The sequence below is a fragment of the Xiphophorus hellerii genome, chromosome 7 (assembly GCF_003331165.1).
Source record: "Xiphophorus hellerii strain 12219 chromosome 7, Xiphophorus_hellerii-4.1, whole genome shotgun sequence".
NCBI lineage: Eukaryota > Metazoa > Chordata > Actinopteri > Cyprinodontiformes > Poeciliidae > Xiphophorus > Xiphophorus hellerii.
Window position 1 is genome coordinate 15,737,058 of NC_045678.1, and position 19,990 is coordinate 15,757,047.

Here is a 19,990-nt window from a genome sequence, read left to right on the forward strand (position 1 = left end):
CCAAGAACTACAATGGAATCGTTTAGGTAAAAGCATATTCATGAGTCAAATGACTTAGTAAAGTCCAAATAAAAATCTTAAAACCTAATGTTTTAGGTTTTAAGATTTGGATGCTCTTTATCCAGTTTGACTAAGCCTAAGTTATATTGCCAAGCTTAGTCAAAATGATTTTTCTAGATGTGACAATAATAATAATAATAATAATAATAATAATAATAATAATAATAATAATAATAATAATAATAATAATAATAATAATAATAATAATAATAATAATAATAATGTGGTCTGAGAGAGAAATTCAAATGATTGATTGATTTTTGGGAGGCATGTAAAAACATGTCCCACTGTATCAACTTGTAACTGTAATTGTTTCCACAAAGTACTGACTTGTTCTGAACACATGCATGCCGCACTTTTCACAGATTGATTTGTTAAAAAAAATTGAAAGCCATGTATAATTTTCATTCCACTGATCAACTACTTTATTTTTGTTCATGAAACATAACTTATATTTTAGTTTGTGGTTGTTAACGTGACAGGATAAGAAAAGTTTAAAGTATATGCTGTAGGGTATGCTGCTGTATATATTTAATAAATAATATGAATTTACTTCTGCATACTTTGGAAAGGATGAAGAAGGGACCACTTAAAAGAAGATGATAGTGATGCTGTGGTGACCGGTGGCAACAAGTGAACCCCCCAAACTCCCCCCTCCCTCCCCTACCGAACAAAATTTCTGACCTGGGGCCACATATAGCAACGGACCGTCTCTGTCCCCACTTGTCAAGTTCTTTCTGCTCCTGCTACGGCACATTTCAAGAAACCTTTCTCCAATCCCCTCTGGTTCACATCGACACGTATTAGGAGCAGCATCCTCCAGCACGTTTCCTCCCTGTGATGCTGCTGTTCGCTGCGCGCACATCAGTAAATGAATCACGTAGCACTAGAACAGCCCTTCTTCATGCGATCTTGCCAGACCCTATCGGAGAAACCCCCCTCAAGGCAAAGATCTGTCACTGCTCACTCATTCGCTGGAAGACGATCAGAAAGTATGTTAAATGCGCCCAGAAACACACGGGAGTGCGTTGCGAGGGCTTCGAGAGGCTTCCGGTCAGATCGGCTCAACACAGTGAGGGGAGCGGGTTTCAACAGTTGACGCGGAGAGGAGAGAAACCTGTGAGCGCAGGAGAAGCGATTAATTTTGATTATCTGAAATCTTCCAGCACCTCTGTGTGGCTCATTTTTTCCTCCCTCTCGTTTTACGGGTCAGTGCTGAAGGGAATTGTCTGGAATGAAGGATGGAAGAGCACCGGGTCCAATTGGACTGGATTATGGGATTACTGGACTGATTATAGGACAATCATCGGGCAAAAGTCGCAGACGCTCTTGAGCACAAAAGGTTGGAACTGGAGTATTTCTCCGCTCTGCATCCTGCTTGTTTTATTTTATTCCACTTTGTGAGCAGACTGTGTATGGGCGACGCGGACCGAACGCGTATGTGCAACAGTGTGCCGCACAGGAGAAAGGGGGAAAGTAACATGCGATGTGAATGGCAAATGCTGCATTTTGAATGGCCATGTCAGTGTTTCGCAGTAGCCTAGGTGTAGATGTCGCATGAGGGCAATGCGCTTTTGCGAGCCGCGCTCTAACCTTCAACCACGAGATTTAAACGCTTTAACCTTGGATGCGGTTGGGAATATGAATACTTTATAGTCATCGATTATTCATCAAGTCCCCCTACACACACATACACACACACGCGCACGCACGCACACACACACACATTACGTTTCGGGGGGGGGGGAAACAAAGAGAAACAAAGCATCTCTCTTGTAGTAGTGCCGAATTTGATATTTAATTCATACATCAGGTGTCGTCGAGCGGTCATCTTTGTTTACAGAAAGAGTTCATCCTAGCTACACCGCATCCAAAAAAAGGTCAAGATCCAAATTAAAAAAGGGAGAGCACGGTTCAGAGATCGGTTTAATACCTAATTAGTGTGAGATCAGCGTGAAACCCGTGCCCGGTGCGGGTTAGAGCACTAGGTTTTTTCTCTTTTTTCTCCTAATCAACAGGTTGAAAGTCAACCAGTTTTTTTTCAGTCTACCACTGCTGCATATCCACTTAGAAGGGATGCGTCTCTCTGCACCCGTTTTCCTTTTGCTGTGGGTGAAAGCACTCACGTTAAAAAACCTCAATTATTCCGTCCCGGAGGAGCAGGGACCTGGAACTGTTATAGGCAATATAGCAAAAGACGGCGGATATGGGACTGTAGAGAGAGGGAAGAAATCCAACTTCAGGGTGCTGGAGAATTCAGCCCCGCATCTGGTGGATGTTGACCCCGAGAGTGGACTAATCTTCACCAAACAAAGGATTGACAGAGAGACGCTATGTAGGCGCAACCCCAAGTGCCAGCTTTCTATGGAGGTGTTCGCCAATGACAAGGAAATTTGCATGATCAAGATTGATATACAGGACATCAATGACAACTCCCCCAGTTTCCCTTCAGATCATGTGAATATTGATATCTCTGAGAATGCAGCTGCTGGGACACGCTTCCCCCTCACTATTGCACATGACTCAGATTCTGGGGAAAATGGGATAAAGACCTATCAGGTTACAAGAGATGACTACAATACCTTTTCTTTGGATTTAAAAGTGAGGGGTGATGGGACTATATACCCAGAACTGGTGGTTCAGAGACCCCTCGATAGGGAGGATCAGAGTCATCACACTCTTCTTCTTACTGCAATCGATGGTGGGGAGTATCCAAGATCGGGCTCCATGCAAATCAACGTCAGAGTGACTGATTCAAATGACAATAGCCCTGTTTTTGAAAAATCTTCCTATGTGCTAGAGATTCCTGAGAATTCTCCCCCTGGAAAAATACTTATAGATCTGAATGCCACTGACCAGGATGAGGGAAGCAACGGGCAGGTGGTCTATTCCTTCACTGGATATGCATCTGAGCGAATACAAGATTTGTTCTCAATAGACCCAAACACTGGCGTCATTAAGGTCCAGGGAGAGATTGACTTTGAGGAGAATCCAATCATAGAGTTTGATGTGCAGGCAAAGGATCTGGGGCCCAATCCGATACCAGGACATTGTAAAATTACTGTGAAAGTACTTGACAAAAATGATAACCTGCCAATAATAAGTTTTGTCTCTGTTCGGCAGGGAGCAATCAGTGAAGCAGCTCCTCCAGAGTCTGTCATTGCACTGGTCAGAGTGACTGATAAAGACTCAGGGCGTAATGGCCAGCTCCAGTGCCGGGTTCTGGGAAATGTCCCCTTCAGACTTCAGGAAAACAATGATAATTTCTACACTCTCCTTACAGACAGACCTCTGGACAGAGAAACGAAAGATGAATATAATGTCACAATTGTTGCAAGAGACAACGGGAACCCATCTTTGAACAACACCAGGTCATTCACTGTGAAAATCTTAGACGAGAACGACAATGCGCCACGCTTCACAAAGACACTCTATGTGCTGCAGGTGCCTGAGAACAACATCCCGGGAGAGTACTTGGGCTCCGTTGTGGCACATGATCCAGATGTAGGTCGTAATGGAACTGTTTCATACTCCATACTGCCATCCCACATTGGAGATGTATCAGTCTACACATACGTGTCTGTTAATCCCACAAACGGAGCAATCTATGCCTCTCGCTCCTTCAACTATGAGCAGACAAAATCCTTTGAGTTCAAGGTTCAAGCAAAAGACAGCGGCTCTCCTCACATGGAGAGCACTTCTACAGTCAGGGTCAATGTCCTTGATGTGAATGACAATCTTCCAGTTATTATTTTACCCCTGCTGCAGAATGATACGGCTGAGATCCCAGTACCTAGAAACGTGGGAATTGGGTACATTATTGCTACAGTAAAAGCAGTGGACCATGACCATGGAGAAAGTGGGCACTTAACCTATGAGATCACAGAGGGAAACGATGACCACCTGTTTGAGATAGACCCAGTGGGAGGAGAGGTCAGAACTGCCCATGCTCTCTGGGAGGAGATTGCCCCAGTGGTTGAGCTGGTGGTGAGAGTAACTGACCATGGCAAACCTCCCTTATCTGCTGTGGCTAAGCTGATCATTAAGGCAAATACGGAAACTACGACAGGAGGGGGTTCCAGTGCGAGTGGGGAACAGCAGCACTGGGACGTGTCCCTGCCCCTCATAGTTACCCTCTGCATTATCTCTGTCATGCTCCTGGCCGTCATGACTGCCATCGCTGTCAAGTCCAAGCATCAAGATAAGGATGCTGGGAATTATAACTGCCGCATGGCTGAGTACTCCAATCCTCCGGTGGGGAAGGGAAAAAAGAAAAGGATCAACAAGAGTGACATCATGTTGGTGCAGAGTGAGATGGAGGAGAGGGATTCTGCGAGCCGGATGAATGTTGTCAGCAGCCCATCCTTGATCACTTCACCCATATGCTTCGACTACCAGAGCCCGCTGCCGCTCACACTGCCCAGGTCAGAGGTCATGTACCTGAAAACCACCCCAAACAGCCTCACTGTGCCCAGGTCGGGGTGCCACTCCAGTTTTGCTGGGCTAAACACAGAAACTCAAGCGAATAGGATGTCAGTGATACAGGTAAGAAGGATTCTTAATTTTATTCATTTACTATTACTATCTTATCTGCACCTACTGCTTTGCCTTACAAACTGGACAAAAGTGTATGAAAAGGAGAAAACTGGCACACAGAGCAGACATCATTACATTGATTTTCCTTCTTTTCTCTGTTTTGAGACTTAACTTATACTCTCCGCATGCAAAGCATGATATGGCAACCTCCTGTTGAACCGTAATCATGCATTTTAAAAGGCTTTGTACAAAAGGAAGGTTTTTCTTTCTCCCTTTCTCTTTCTGTATTTGAAAATCATTCTCAAATTGCTCCATTTTAAGTCTTTTCCTGCAGAATGGCACAGTTGGTCTCCGTAATTTGAGAGTCCTCGCGGTTAGACATGCAAACAGTGTGAGTCTTGAGCAAGGCCGCTGCAACCCTGCCAGAATCGCTGCTGTAGAGAGCGAAAACAAAAACTCGCCTGAAATGTGGGATTGGACAGGTGTTTGAGCAGCTTGTCCGATCACATTACCAAACCGATGTGTAGCAGACAGAGAGAGATGCACACAGCATAACCTTACAATCACATTTTTTGCCCCCCTTGGAAATGTGGGCCAGATCCACCCATCCACATCCAGGATTGGCACAGTGGTGCCATTAATAGGTTCCAGCCTTGCCTTGTAGAGATGGCAGGGTTTGAACACCCGAGCCAGCTAACATGCTAATTTGACAGCATGGGCTTGTAGGGCTTTTTAGCACTGCAGAATTATCTGATGTAAACGATGTAAATATTCAGGACAGTCTCATTCGGAGATTATAACACAGATGACAAGGCTTGGCACTGTCACCAGTCACTAGGGTATGTGGGTGTGATCAACACAAACACACTACTTTGAGAAGAGAGGGGGAAGGCTCCTGATGACAGTGGCAAATGCTGAACTCTTTGCCTTGCCAAGGAAAATACATGGTCACAATGGAAATGTGCTATTCCTCAGCAATTCTCCCTGGCTTGTTTTTGAGTTTGTTTAGTGATATCATCATGGATTTCTTGAAAATTATAGAAAAATGTTAAATTGTATTTTTAGTGACAGCAACAAGGGAGGCCTAGAGGACAAAATTATAAATCTGCTGCCACCCCCAGTGAAGTAATCTTATTTTACATGATTTTTTTGGAGTATTTCAACAGAGCATGCATCTTGCAGTTCACTGACAAAATTCAGTAATTTGGAGTATTTATTTATTTACTAAACTTTGTCATTTGTTTTTTGTTTGTTATATCATTCCTGTCATCCTTGCCCTCTGTGGCATGTATAGCAAAATTATTGTAAAACTCTTGATTTTTTGTGCCCTAGCCAAGGATTGTCAAAAATGAATAGGCAAATAAGTACAAAGAAATAATAAAAATAATATATTTGCAATGGCCACCACATGGACACTCTTTTCAAAGTTATGCCCCTGGTTGATTTATGCTATGGTATTTTGTGTGTGTGTGCTTATTGTTAAAAAAAATCCTAAATGTTGAATGCACATTAACATTTTCCCTTTTCCCTTCCAGACTGAAAATTTCTCATCAGAGCCCAATTATTCTGGCAGCAGGCAGCCATTTGTTCAAAGGTAAGAGCAATATTCACAGGGGTTCCACAAGTGTGGAATTTAAGTATGTTTCAGATCTGTCTAAGTTCAAAAAATGTTTGAAAAAAAATTGATGTTTCCGTATGTATCGTATTTCCAACTTTATGCTCTTTCACGTTTTCTAAAAGTTGTGTCCATCCATCCATCCATCCATCCATCCATCCATCCATCCATCCATCCATCCATCCATCCATCCACCCACCCATCCATCCATCCATCCATCCATCCATCCATATTCCTTACAGGTTTCATATGTAAAGCCAGAAATGTTCACTGTGAATTTTACATTTATGCTTTAAAAATAGATGAGTAAAAAACATAGAACTCTGTCAATTTCAGTCCAGAAAAGCATGAAATTTCCACATGAAAATATGTGGAAACGGTGTACTGCTATGCTCCCAGACTCTACCTATCAGAGTGTGTTGATACTCACTTACAAGTTATGACAACTTATGCTTAATTTTGCTCCTCTCTGTCTGTTCCATTCTGCAGCTCAACATTTAAGGATGCAGAACGAGCAAGTCTCAGAGACAGTGGCCATGGTGATAGTGACCAGGCTGATAGTGACCAGGATACTAATAAAGGCTCACACTGCGACACATCTGCCAGGGAGGCCCTCAAGATGAAAGCGGCAGCAGTTAATGGCCAGCCTTTTGAGAAGGGTGAGTGGACATCTTCAAGATGCCTAACTGACTCTTGTAGCAGACATTGTTTGTACTTAATGCAACAAGAACCTTCAGTTTTGCTGGTGTTTAACTAGAGCTCTACAACTGCTTCAGGGTGTAGAAGCCAGTGCAAAAAGACATCCTCCCTCAACATTATTGGAAGCTGTAGGTGCAGCAGGATACTTTGTTCCAGTTTACATTGCAGACAGCCTGAGATATGTCTCAAAAATGACACGAAGGCACCGGAGTGAAAGGTAGATAGAGAGTTTAAAGGGATGAAAGAGTCTTGAACGTAGAATTTTTCATACGTCTTCAGTCTGATTTAACCATCAAACGGACTCGTGCACAGAAAACTGTACCTCTGTCTGTGTCTCTTTTCTTTTATATCATGTCATTTTTGTGAAGGTAGATTTGTTGCATGCATGTCTCAGAAAGCATGACAGACACTTGCAAAGCAAAATGACAGATACATCGAGTGCAACTTGACAGATTGTTTGCACCTTTTGCTTGGATAGATTTCCTCAGTTATTAGTTTTGCTGTGGTTTTGAGAGAGGGCGCTCGCTTTATGACTGAAAATAGAATTGTTAAATTTTATTTTGCAAATCCAAAACGATCCAGACTGCCAGGAGGATAATCTCAGATGACTGTCAGGCTCATGGCAACCTGGCTGACCTGGAAGAGACTGATATATTTAGCTTTTGCGGATATAAACTCGAAAACATGAAAGCAAACGCTCGCTGGTGAGATAAAAGATAATGGGTGGGGGACTTGAAGTGAAGTGGCGATGTTTTTCATTTCCTCGTCCGCTCCTCGGAGGAGGAACGGCTGTGGTCATCATGTCCCTATGCAGCACTTTCCACACCATTTACATTGCTATGAACTGTTTGTTTGCAGCATGCTCAGGAGGGCAGAGATGGAGGCGCTCTAGTGGCTGGCAGAGGAGATGTGTGAATCTCTCCCTGTCTGTCTCACTTTTATGTATGTGTGATCTGGTGGTTGCGTGTGTTCTGAGAGGAATTATGGCAGACCAAACTTAACTCCGTGGGAGGTGTAAATTCAATCACTTCACTTTCCACCCCCCAGCCCCCCCAATTTGATTCAGCCGAAGTTCTGATGCCAGTCATATGGAGATATATCAAAAGAGACGTTTTGTACATATGAAACTAGTGCAGCGCTGATGCTGCTTGACTGCAGTGGCAGTTCATTTATAGACCTGGGTTTGTAAGATAAGAGAAATCCAATCAAGTAGGGAAATGCTTTTAATATCAGTATGTTTGCTAATGTCTTTCCCGTTCCTAAGTGAGAGATGTAGTTAGAAAGAAAACCAATGATTAGATTAAATTAGGTTTTTCTTTGATAGGGCTGGTCAGCTGAGCATTAAACAGATAGTTGGACATTTTTGAAGTGAAGCATTATGCAGTTGAAATGCACCAAAAAAAAGGGACTGATGACCAGAATTGGCCGATTTTCTTCTTATGAGGAGATCATTGCCTCATTACTTTAACTTTCCAACCCATCAGTTTTGAGATGGAAATATTGTTGCAGCAATTATTATTGTTACTGTGATTATTATTGTAATAACATTACTTGTAATATCATAATTGCAAATTATTTGGCAGTATATGCAATCTTAGGTGTAATGGACTGCATTGTATTTTTTAATGTATTTGATCAGCTGTATGGAATTTGACTGATCCTAATTCAAACAACTGATATATAATTTTAGCAGCTGTTATGCTAATGGTCGCTGAGGTGATGCAAACATAATAGAAAAGTCATATAAATGTTGATTAATTGTCTTGAAAATACCATCATTGCAGTTTTCAGCCATAGCATATTGTTTGATTTTAGAATGCACCATAAATGCTACCCGGTTTTATTGATTACACCCTTCAGTGTAGAAGTTGTTACTGTGGAAAGATAACAATTTTTTTTCTATCGAGGCATGTTGGTGGTTCATTCTGCCACAACAGAGAGATGAACTTCCTGCATTGCTCTGTTTTATCCTTTCTCTCTCAAAAATGGATTGGAAAATGCTGTCAGCCCTATTTGTTTCCTTCTAGTGTTGTAAAAATAAAAAAGCAAAAATAAAAAACAAAGTACTGCATTGCTACAGTTTTTGACCATACATTCAACTGTATTAATTTTCAAGATGAATAATTAGATAAATAATTAGACAAGTGAATATTTGTATTGGTCTCAATGTTTAAAAAAAGTTCTAGATTAGGTATCGGTCACTATGTGTACGGTACTATCCATAAGAGTAGCTCTACTCAGTCAAATTCTATGCTTTTTTAATTTATTTTACATTATATTTAGAATTTCTAATTGCACTTTCTGAACCATTTGAAAGGCTTGTTGCAGTTTATTTTGTACATGTTTGAGCAAGGTAGTCAACCTATTGTTTTTGTCAGTTTCAGTTTCTTTATTATTTATTTTACATTGGCTGTTTTACCCACAATTGCACTGATTATTGACCAGATTTAGTGTGGTGTACATGTAAAATGGCTTGTCTTAACTTTACAAACAAGACATTGTTCATAGCAAACTTTTCTGTCATTAATTATTTATGATTGTAATTTTACAGACTGTATTTACATGAAATATTGAGAGAAGTTGCACCAAACCACTCCTATTTTAGTCAAAGCCAAAATGATATGGTTGTAATTTTCTTTTTCAATAGCAGAGGTTAAAAGTAAAATCTAAAAATAAACATAGATAATGAAGTAACTGTAGTTCAATCTGGAGAGACTCAGACGGAGAAAAGAAGACAATTAGAAGAGTTTATTGACATACAGAAATTAAAGTCTTTGGCGCTCTTGCCCCGGCTGGGGATATCGATTATCGCAACTTTTGCGATAAGCTTCAGATGAGCATTCCCGATGCTGATAGGAACGTCACCCCCCCCGGTGCCCGGCACTGGTGGGGGAGGTTGAAGAGGGGTGCGGGCCTAAGGACCGGGCGACTGGAGGAGAAGGGGTGGTGGTGGGTTGAGCTCGGCGGAGAGCGAAGGACACCATGGATGGAGGTCCTTATCAGCTGGGATTTGGTAGGTGATTGGACGTGATGTGGCTTGGTCCAGCCTTGATAAGTCGTTGACGGTAGGCGGGATGCTCCAATTAGAAGGTCTTGGTGGGGATAGAAAGAGTCTTCCAGTTTGGATTCGCGCCTAGGCTTCATTTCAATTAGCATTTCCACTGCTGCTGTACAGTGTTTCTTTCTCTACAAAAGTCCACAGATTTCTGCTCCGTTTTTATTATTATGATTTGAAATAAGTTCAACTGCTTTAAATATCTGGACAAAACATAGAGTAAACCTTCCTCTTCAATTTGGGTTTTGTAGCACAGTAGAGTCGCACATATTGTAAATTATGGCTGCCAGGAATGACTCTCTTCAACTGGCGAAGTGAGCGGCGCAGCTGAGCAGAGCAGAGACACATATAGGGTAAATCTGGGGTAGGATGCTCACTCTGCAGAAGCAGCTCTGTTCACTAATAGTTGTCTTCTGTACGACACATGTATTAATATTTATATATTTGAAACATTTGTTTATGTATTATTTAAAACAGGTGAATTTATACAGTGTTTTATTTAAATGTGCTACCATTTTTTAGCAATGTTAAGTTTCTGTCTAAAATCAATCAAAAAGCTGCAGCCCAATAAGCCAATAATGACATCAGTATCAACTCCAATAATGATACTAAACTGGATCACTGCTACCTGTAACTTTAATCATATTGTCTTTGTTGTAAAATAGGGTTAAATCAGGTCTAACTTTAGTTGGTTTAGTTGTGTAACAGCAAGAGCTTTCTCTCCCAGTCAAACATATTGTAATGTAGTTTATCTTTCTAGTGTGAAAAGTTAATGACTATTCACCATAGAAATGTTACTTAAGACTTATGTTTATGTGAACTTAGTATATGAGTTATTGAACAATCTAACACACCAGAGTGAATTACAGATCACAGAATAAAAAAAGGCTTTAGTGTAATCTGTCTTTCAAAGGAGCCAAGTAGATGTGCTGCATCTTTTTATTTGTCTTTTATTTTATTTGTAGAAATACTTCTTTCTTATAACTTTACCCTCCCATAATCTTATTATATTTTTCATTGATTTAGAGAGAAAGAAACCTCTCAGTGACATGTATTCCATTACAATAAACATTTTTTTAAGTTTATCTAGAAAGTTTTTGTTTATGATGGAGATATTAGTATTGGCTAAATTCAGTATCAGCAAGTGAGAAACAAAATTGAGTGATAGAAATTGGCCTAAAAATCTCTGATCGGTGCATCTCTAGAAGTAGTTTCCTTACTTGTTGTCAAACCATGTCACATCACACACATCACAGAAAAGTAAATAAATCTTCAAAATCAGTGGACAGATAATATGTAACTATAACTGTTAACTTCAAAAACATCACTTTGAAATTTCAAACTATCCCTTTAAATGGTGTCAGTGTCTACAAGACAGCAAGATGGAAGATCCACATTATGCATTTTTCCCACAGAATTGATCATACAAAACATCACCCGCCTACCTACACACTGGCTCACTATCTTACCCACAAATACAGGTACATTTATTGAACAACAAAGCTACTATTTTTGCAGATTTAGACAAGATAACGCTATTATCCAAAATGGAGATTTTTTTTGTTCCAAATGCACCAACACAAAAGCTGGTAGGTTAAGTAGCGTTGCTTTTATGTCTTTACCTTTTACCATCCCTCTAGTCTCCTGGCTGCTTTGATACAGGTAATATATGCACCTGTGCAGCTTCCACTATCATGCACTCTGAATATTTATTCACTCTCACAGACACCAGATGCACAGTGGGTATGTTGCTAGGCTTTCTCTGATTCTATTTATAATAGGCAAGCAAGTTTCTTTTGTTTTTGTGAACCTGTCTTTTTGTTTTGTTTACAGTTATGTGTAATATCACAGCTATTTGTCATTTATTTTTGTAGTGATTTGGCTAGATGATATCACAGACCCATTGTAATGCTATGGCTTCCTTAGAGGCATTGTGACTTAACATGAAAGAGAAATATGAAGCTAATTACGGGCTAAACAAATGAAAGGATTTCAATTTTACTTTTGAATAGTTTAGCATCATTATCATAGTTTATTTTTGACAGTGCTTTACAAAGTGCAAGTATGTTATCCGTTTTAAATAATAGTTAATAAAGAATGTTATGTGAACTGCTACTAATATTGAGTACCTTTTAGGTAAAAATGCCGCACTGTGAATACTTCTGCTTATGCAGCGAGGCATATGACTACAAAAATTGAATGCTCTTCACTCTGTTGTTGCTTTACCTTCAGAGCTTATGCATCTCTTTGCATCAGCATCATCTGCAGGCTCCTCTGCAGATAGGTAGCATAGAAATTAATTCAGTATCTGCCTACTTCTCTCTGCTCCTTTCTTATTAGGTTTGCTTCGTATAGCATTGCTTAAGGAATAGCAGTCTTCACTTTGCAAATAAGAAAAGGATTGAAAACCCAAATGAACACAGAGTAATGCATTGGATCTGTTCTGTGTTTCTTGTCAAATAATTTCAGTTAGCTGTCCTAGTAAAAGTAAATGTATAATGAAATTAAGGTTTTAATTAATAGCAATATTGTTGGCATAGCTTATTTTAAATCAGAATAAAATATGAGCACAAATAATTTGCAACATCAAAGAAAAAGTTTTTCTCTACACAGAGAAAAATTAGATTTGTTTAGCAGATCTAAGAGTAAAGATGACTTGAAAGATTTAAGTTTAGCTTAATTATAGATAACTCCCCTCGGTAAACAGCCAACAGTGCTAATAGGAGAGTACAAGCTTTGTGGTTTTGGGGTTTATCTTTTCTGAAAGATAACATAAATTTTTAGTATTTGAACTATGGTTCTTAAGCCTCAAGATTTATATATTAACTTTTTAGATTTAACTGCTAACTGGCTACAACTTTTCAATTACTAAGTTTTCCCATCTGTTATACATACTCCAACTAAATATCTGTTTCCTTTAACTGAAAAGATTCTTATCAAAAGTAAATCATAGTATTACAAATAACTTGAAATTAGCATTGGAAAACTCAAGAAAACGTTTGTTGTCGGGTTTATATTTTTTGTTGGTGAATGAATGCAATTTTATAGTATTTAATAAATGATATCCCTACGTATAGAACCAGTGAAGCAGTTTTTCTAATCATGTTTCTTTTTATATATTTATGTTGATTTAAAAAAAATTCACCCTGGTTTTGATCCAAGTCATTAAATATTAGGGATTTTTAGATAGAGCCCAAATCAATAAAGTTACTACATTAATGAAGTCAGTGCATAAATTGAAGTATGTGTTTAAATTTTGTTCCAACTAAAGGTACTGCTGGTCAGCAAACATAAAACTTCTTAGAAAACTAATTTCTAAGCACTTAGAAATATACTGTATATATTTTTTGTTTTTTAGGAAAAGGACAGTCTGAGGAAAAGTTGCCTAAATTTCTTCCAAACAAAAAGTCTTGATATAGTTGTATCTAACTCAAAATATATTACTATAGTCATACTTTAAAAACCATCCAAATAAAAAACATGTAGAACGAACAAAATTTAATCATCTTTTCCACCAACATTTAAAATCATTAAGAGCTCAGATGCTAAATTAACAACACAATTTAGCTTTGTCCGGTGTAGCATAATTAACAGTTTCATCGCACCCTGTGGCTATGTGTGGGTGCGCTTGTGTAGGTGTTAATACACTTGAGCCGCAGAATGTGATAGTTGTGGCATGTACTTTGGAAAAGAGCTTGTTTGATACAATGGTGCTCATTTCCACAACTCTCAGGACTTCTGGCATACATGTTCTCTTGGTTTTGTTTGTCCTTCAGCAAAACTTGTGGAGGCTGTTGTATGATAAAAGCTATACTATCGCCTTCAAAAGGAGGATCATCCCACATTTCCCCCCCCCATCATGTGAAGCTTTCTCTTGTTCAAGGCTCATCCTCATCAGAGCCAGGTTTCAAAATGAAATCAAGTGCCTCATTTAGTCAGCCACTTGCTTGAGGGACTTTGATAATACAAAATGGTATGTGAGCAAGACAAAAAAGGAGCTGATCAAAGTGGCATTAAACCATGAATGAAATATTGTAGGTATTTATATTAAATGTACTTGAAGAAAGAAGATTAATGGATAGCAAAGTGTAACAAATGTTAAAATTTTTTCCACAGTTTGTCAATAATTGATTCTTGTATGGCAATCTATCTACATTAAAAATAAGCTAAGCACCAATTTTGTGTTTTCTTTCATTTCGGAAAGAAAATCCCATGCTTGACCAAATTCTAACAAATTTGTTGATCTCTGCTTAAAATTATGTTTGTGGTGAAAAGTTCCTGCAGTGTTGCAGAAACCACAGCCAAGAAAACACATTTATTAGAGTAAACTCAGACCAGTCGACAGAACAAGAGGAGGATGAAATTGCTGTTTCATTTTCATGTATAACAAATGAAGGAAAACTATTATTTTCCACCGACTTACAAGACATTTTTGACATTTTGCTTCATGCCCTTACATGCAAAACACCTCAGTGCATTATTGTCAAATTAATTTTGATAGCTGAACAAAATGGTCACAGAAAAGGGGGAAAAAAATGACAACACTCTCTACACCATAACACCATGGAAATGGGCTTTTTTGTATGTGTTGCTCTCTGTCTGCTTATTTAATGCCTCTAGGATTAGGTGACGTGTGAAACTTACAAAAGGGAGTTATGGTACAAGCCTATAATCTCAACATTTTCTCTGTTTTTTTTTTACAGTGAATAATACAGTATATCTATATGTTATTGGGATTGGCAGCATTTGGTAATCAAGTAAGCACTTCTACAGTCATAGGTTAACTGTGCATCATTTGAATCACAAATATGTTGATGCTGTAAAAAGTTTATTTATTTATTAGTTTATCTGAATAAATGGAATCCTGTATTTTAAGAATGCTTTGCATATAGCACCTTTCATATTTATTGGCACAGATAGTAATGATCTGTAAATGAAAATAAATGTATTTTTTATACTAGCTGCATAATTTGACATTTAAAAAATCAGACCCTATTGAGTTTATTAAATGAAAGAACAACAAAAACACACTCTACCACTAACAGGTGGTTGAGCATTTTGTAATTTTAAAAACTCTTTTTTTACAAATAAGTATATGTTTTATGTATATTATATATGCACATAAAATAGTTCAGTTTTTAAACTTATTTTAAGTTTAGCAATTATTTTCAGAAACTGGGGTAGACAGAAATTCATTAATTAAATTTCATAAAACCCTGCACTAAAAGGTAAAATAAAAGAATTCTGCACAATTCTTTGATTTCAAAACAATTTGGAAATGGTGAAGGCACAAACTAATGACTGTGTGTGGCATTAAATTATTTTCAAAATCATATTTTGATGCGATACCTTTTCATTGTGGCAACATGCCCAGGGTGTGGGCTACTCTTTCTCTTGCCAAATGTCAGCTGGGTTTGGCTCCAATGCCGCCCCACAGCAACTGCATCCCCAGAAAGAGGGTACAACAGATGAATGGAAAATAATTTTCCTTCTTCTAAATTTGATGTTTTATTTTACTTAAGATAGCTCTCAAACTACTTGACAGCAGGATGTACAAAAACTAACCAGCATTTAGAAATAAAAGCTGTTGGACAAAAGAATAATCTGACTGGTAAACAAAAGACAAGGAATTAAGTTCCTGCAAATATTCTGGATCTACCAAGGCTGCAGACAGAAAAGGCTGATATTTAGAGACCATAAAAATACAATTGAGACCATCTGGTGTATAAAAGAACGAGTGACAGGATTGATTCTGTGTGCCTGATTGGGTTTTCTCTGCCTTTGTACTGACATGTATGTACTGACCTGTGAGTGTCTGTGTGGTCATTCATAACCGCTCGTAGTTGAGTGGAAAAAGCTGTTCACTCTTCATCCTCAATGAACATCCTCTTGACTGCACAACAGAGGACTCATGAGCAACCCTCTTCGTTCCAGCCAATAGGACATGATGCTGCTGGATAACAGATCTTTATATAAAATTTTTGTTTCATGTTTGTTGTTTTTGTGTGGGTGTATGTGTGTGTGTTTGTTGAAATGACGTAAAAAGAATCACTTTTGAATGTGTTCCAGAATTCATTTTGCTAATAGTTACACAGTATGCACATACTGCAGATGTTGCGATCTGTTTTGTTGTCCCTGATGTGATCAAAGTGAGTTACGAATAGGCATTTGCCGAGTCCCAGTTCAAAACTTCATTAAAAACTCTTAAAACTCAGCAGCTTTAGTGAGCAATAGTATATTTCATCGTTATCACATTAGTATTGTGATTGCATTTAACTTAATCCACTCACTGCAGTCTCTTTTATTCGTTTTTCTGAACAGTGACAAGTATTTTGTCTCAACTAAAGATTCTGCAGGACAGTCCTATGTTTCTAAAGATGTATTAGACTTCACACATGCAACACCAGTTCTAAATGTACTCCCACCTTACTCATGCCAATGAGGTTTTCATGCAGTGTAGATTAACAGCATCATGCTTATTCTGTTTTGATATGACTCATTGATATTTCAGTTTGTAACAGATTTCACGGTAGCTACAAATAATCTCGTTCACACAAAAATGGCGAAAAAGTTGTACTTCTGCTATGCTAGTTCAGAACTGAAGAAGTAAACAGACATTTATGTAAAATTAATCCGTCACGTCGGCCTTCGTTATTTTGTCTCTGAATCCTGTCATCTGGTCTGTCGGTGTCAGTGCTCATAAGCAACATGTTCTGCATTGATGCAAAATTGTTCAGTGCTGCAGTGCACGCAACCAAGGTCTCATTCAGGCTGCTATTTGAAAGATTTACAAAATAAGCCAGGGATGTGGTCTCTTCCATTACTGTTAAAAAATGTGTCTTCTACACTTAAATTACTCATCTTATACATTTTAGTTGTGGCTGGCAAATGACCTTTAGGTTCAGTGTGTGCTGGAGTGTGTGCATTAATTTCACCAGTCAAAATGGTAAATGGACTGGACTCGTATAGCAATTATTTTATTGATTAAACACCAAAGAAAATGAATCTTCAAAGTGATAACTCCAAAAGCAACATAAGTGGTTCTGTTGGAGTTTGTAAACAAAAATGAAATACCTTCATTTTTGGAGACAAATCCTGTGGTCTGATGAAACTAAAACTGAAATATTTGGTCATAATGATCAGTAACACACTCAGAGGAAAAAGGGATGAAGCCTGATCATATGTAGGAGCTAAATTAATTTTAAAATGGCTTAAGGACAACAAAGTCAGTGCTTTGTTGTCACAAAATCTTGACAAAGTTGTGAAGAAAGTGCCACGGGTTGCAGCCTGCAAACCTCTGTTACACCAGTTCTGTCAGTAATGAGCCAAACTTTCACCAAATGATTGTGAGAAACTTGTGGAAGATTTCTGTCAAGTGGTGAAGTAATGTATGACAACTTCTGATTTTAAAAAAATACATGTGAAATAGAACCTTGGCAAGAACAAGCAAGTTACTGCTTTATGCTGCAAGTGATGAAAAACTCAAAAACTGTTACAAAAAAATTACCATGAGAGACTGGTGGGTGAAACTTGGACGACTGTATGAACATCATGACAAACATATAGCATCCTAACTACTGAGACTGACACTTACTTCCAGTCAGGACCTGCAGGTTAAATTGAAATTACTCTTTCTTTTTAAATCAGTTTTGATGGAAATGTAAATTGAAAACATCGTCTGCACCAGATGATATTTTCCATGAAAACACCTACACAGATTGTTGATAATACCAGGGGGGGAAATGTGTCGTAAGTTGTTCAAATCAGTATTTTCTCTAATTTATCAAAAACAAAAAAATTAAAATATCTTAGAATAGTCTAGCTGTTGCTTTAGACTGCATAATGGGATTTTATTCTGGAAATCACTGTGACACATGCAATATTACATGTCAGCAGCGATGCTGTTAGTTGGAGTTAAGAATAATGTTAGAAATTGTGTTTGTTTGCTGTGTTTTAGCATTGTTGCTCATCCTTCAAAATGTCATCTACATTTTCCTGTGGGTTGTTTATTCATACCACAGCAGGCTCCAATAACAAATGTTTAACTGTTTTTGCAGAGCAAGACAAATCAGTCCACTGCACCGATGAATGTCGTGCACTGGGACACTCTGACAGATGCTGGATGCCAAAGTTACGGGTAGGAAGCCAAGCAGACAGCGCAGATAATCGCACCAACCTTTTCATCCCTGTGGGAATGGATGCCATGGTAGAGACAGAGATTTATGGCACCATCAGCTGCAGCAGCAGAAAAACCCTCACCACGTTTGGAAAAGAACAGCGGGACAGTACAATCCTCGTGGCCAATGTTAAACCTTACTTAAAATCGCAGCGTGCGCTAAGCCCACCACTCCAAGAGAGTCCATCTGCGTCCAGCAGCCCCACCAAGAGCGGCGCGCCCCCGGACTTGGCCAGCCGAGAGCCCAACGAAGAGAGGGATGGGGGATCAGACAGCAGTGCCTATGGCCCTCCAGATGGCCAGTGCTCCCCGCTGCACACTGAGCTGGAGGAGCCCTCCTACCTGACCTGTGAGCTCAGGCCTAAGTCTCTGTCAAGCTGTCTCATTCACAGCTCTGTCATCAGTCAAGAGTATGGGGGGTCGGATTGTGCTCCCGACCAGAGGGACTCTGGCAACTGACAGGTGAGGTGACGGCACTCTCCAGCTCCCTCTCACCTGCCAGGGGTGTGATGATGATGATGATGATGATGATGGTACCCCGAATCGATGACCAGGAGTTGATTTATTTTGACCCACAGAGATGTTCAAACGCATTGTATAACCAAAAACCATCTGCTTTCTATGTTTTATGTTCTGTTTGTTTATTTCTTTTTTACTTTTTTAGTTTGTGACTTGTGTTTAGGTGAAATATGTGTCCTTGACTGGTGTGAAAGTTTTGGGTGGGATATCGGGGTGGTGGGGATCAGTGCTTACCTAACTTCAAACGTTTTCATGGTGTACTGTACATGTCAATTTAGATGTCTGTATTTTACACATTTCCAGCTCCGATTTTGTGAGGCTATTGAACAAACTGCTACTGTTACGCTACGAGTCCTGTCTGCTTTTGTACAGTGAAGCTTTCTGTCTCCATTTAGTGTATAAGGACCATTACTTTGAAAATCACAAAGGAGCCAAAATACATATCAAGTGACGTTACATTCAAAAAAAGTGAAGTGTCTTATGAACTGTTAATGGTGGTGCAACAGGGAATGTCCCTTTTCATAAAAACCATTTAAAGTTCCTATAAAAAACAAACATTTTTTTAAGAATGTATTTGTAATTTTATTGTCGTCCTCTGCAGTTTATGTGGAAATAAGCTGTGCTTTATGTGGGCTACTGTACTCGTTGTGTACTTTATTAAATTTGTATACACTGTGCGAATGAAGGGCAGTATTTTTTTTTTCACTGGCACAACTTCTGAAGCTGTTACGGTTTATGTGGAAGAACTGGAGTTTTGTCTTTTAAATGTTCTTTTGTGTGTTCATGACAGATAGCACTAGTGACACTGCAATAGGCATGGGCCAGTTACCCAGAAGAAAAAAGAACGCCACCTACAATTCTTACGGTGTAAAAGTACCTTAACTAAGAGACCGTGAAAAGAGAGTGCCACATAGAGCAAAATGACAACTTTGTGTTTCTCCATTACCTGCTGTTGCACTGATGGTCAGCTGGCTAAGTGAGGATTGCTGTTCTTTTTTTCCCCTTCAAACAAAATAAAAGAATTTGTATGTTTAAAACAATTAGTTTTTACTTTTGAACGCTACTGCTACATTTAGCAGGTGTTTCTTCTATAGTTTTGCTATAATTTTGCTTAAGTCTATGTATCAAAGTAGAAAAAAAAACTAATAAATGGATTTGATATCCTCGTTATACCTGTAAAAATCAATCATTAACCTTACCTATATATTGTGTACTTGTGTAATTCAGAGAAAGCAACATCATTTTACACGGCTATTTATATATTTAAGAAGGTCGAATAAAACCAGGCACTGTGGGTTAGTTCACCCCACAGAATATTAGTTGACACCCT

The 19,990-nt window shown here is 38.8% G+C and overlaps 1 protein-coding gene across 1 annotated transcript; it reads left to right on the forward strand.

Annotated features, from left to right (window-relative positions):
• The first annotated feature begins 878 nt into the window (after nt 1-878).
• On the forward strand, nt 879-19,830 carry LOC116723390 (protocadherin-17-like). The gene is made up of 4 exons (XM_032568237.1): nt 879-4,605; nt 6,132-6,190; nt 6,701-6,870; nt 18,023-19,830. Exons 1-4 carry the CDS (start codon nt 2,137-2,139, stop codon nt 18,598-18,600), a joined length of 3,276 nt encoding a protein of 1,091 aa, XP_032424128.1. The 5' UTR covers nt 879-2,136; the 3' UTR covers nt 18,601-19,830.
• The last annotated feature ends 160 nt before the right edge of the window (nt 19,831-19,990 follow it).